Below are 1,298 nucleotides of genomic sequence, written 5' to 3'. Positions count from 1 at the left end.
GTTTGTAAGCTACCTCCCTTCCTGCTAAAATAGCACCCCATAAGCTCACCTGATCTAGGAAGGCTCCTGGACGCCATTTGCTGATCAGCTGCAATATAGTAGGTCTGTGCAACCACTTACATCCGGTTGTTCCCTACCACCCAGTGGGGTCAATTATCCACAAACTTCCATCATCTGCTCCCTTCCATTGATGTGGAAGATCAGCCAACCGGACTCTGCTCCTCTTGTCTGGTTCCTACTCCCCTCCTCCTCATTTCTAAGAAGTTCCCTCAAACTTTGCCACTTTTCTTTCAATTTCCTTCTCAGGATTTCTCTCAGTTAGCTGGCAAGAGGGAAGAAATGGCCAAGGCACATGAAAACAGGCCAAGTCAAGGGAACATTCTTACCTTAAACTGTTCCTCTTCATAGGATACCAGCAGTTCTCGGGCTCTTTCTGAAAATAGAATAGGGGAACAGATAGGGCAGCCAACCATGTGTCCTACTCCTATGGAATTTTGAGCCCCCTCACCTCATTTCCTGAATTGTAAAATGGGAACTAGAATTCTTGGCTCTCTTGCTTCACAGGACTCAACGAAGATGCTTTTTGACAGTAATTTTTTTTAAGCTAAGCCTCAACACAACCCCACAGGAAATACTGAGCCAGTGAAATAACCAGAGTCAATCATAAGCCTGAGTCTTCTCACGAGCCCCTTTCTGCACCAGACACCTACCATACAACTGTTTATGTCTCAGAGCCTTTTGTAAAAGCGGATCAACCTCTTTGCCGTCTTTGTTGCTTTCACGGTCTCCATCAGTCTTGACATTCAGCTCTACACCTTTCTCCTCATCCTTAGGCTCTGGATTCTGTTCTGTGATGTCATCAACAACAATTTTCTTATCTTCCTCTTGGTCTGCTTCATCTGTCTCTTCCCTCTCCTCCTCCAACTCCCAGGTCTCTCTCAGGCTGTTCTCCATTTGGCGGCACCAATAGGTGTTCTGGAGCCAATCCAGGACAAAATAACAGCCTAAAAGAGGGGAGGAAGGAAAGCAGTGTTATAGTAACAGTCACAGGCAAGCAGCTCCTCAGCAGGCCCCCAGTCTCATCTTGCAAACATTATGGGAAATCCCCAGGGAAAGAGGCTTGGCTCCAAGAAGACACAAATCTCACAATCCAGAAACAGCCCCTCTTGCTCTGGGTTATCCCCTGTTGTTTGCTTCCTCCCACTCATCAGCACATTTCCTAGAAAAAAACTAATACCAGACTTGAAGATGGGACGCCAAAAACGGAATGGGGCTAGCAAGTGGAAGAATAGAGACTC

General features: G+C 46.5%; 1 protein-coding gene across 1 annotated transcript in view; it reads right to left on the bottom strand.

Annotated features, from left to right (window-relative positions):
• The window catches only part of LAS1L (LAS1-like (S. cerevisiae)), a 9,692-nt gene that overhangs the window by 4,518 nt on the left and 3,876 nt on the right, over nt 1-1,298 (bottom strand). The window contains exons 6-7 of the mRNA XM_010855557.1: nt 711-1,004; nt 387-433 (exon numbers count right to left, since the gene is read on the bottom strand). Of these exons, the coding sequence (XP_010853859.1) occupies nt 387-433; nt 711-1,004 (341 nt within the window). The remainder of the gene's footprint in view (nt 1-386; nt 434-710; nt 1,005-1,298) is intronic.

Source organism: Bison bison, unplaced genomic scaffold (assembly GCF_000754665.1).
Source record: "Bison bison bison isolate TAMUID 2011002044 unplaced genomic scaffold, Bison_UMD1.0 scf7180017853928, whole genome shotgun sequence".
In the NCBI taxonomy this organism is placed as follows: Eukaryota; Metazoa; Chordata; class Mammalia; order Artiodactyla; family Bovidae; genus Bison; species Bison bison.
Note: the sequence above shows the minus strand (reverse complement) of the source record. Positions and strands in the feature narration are given on the sequence as shown.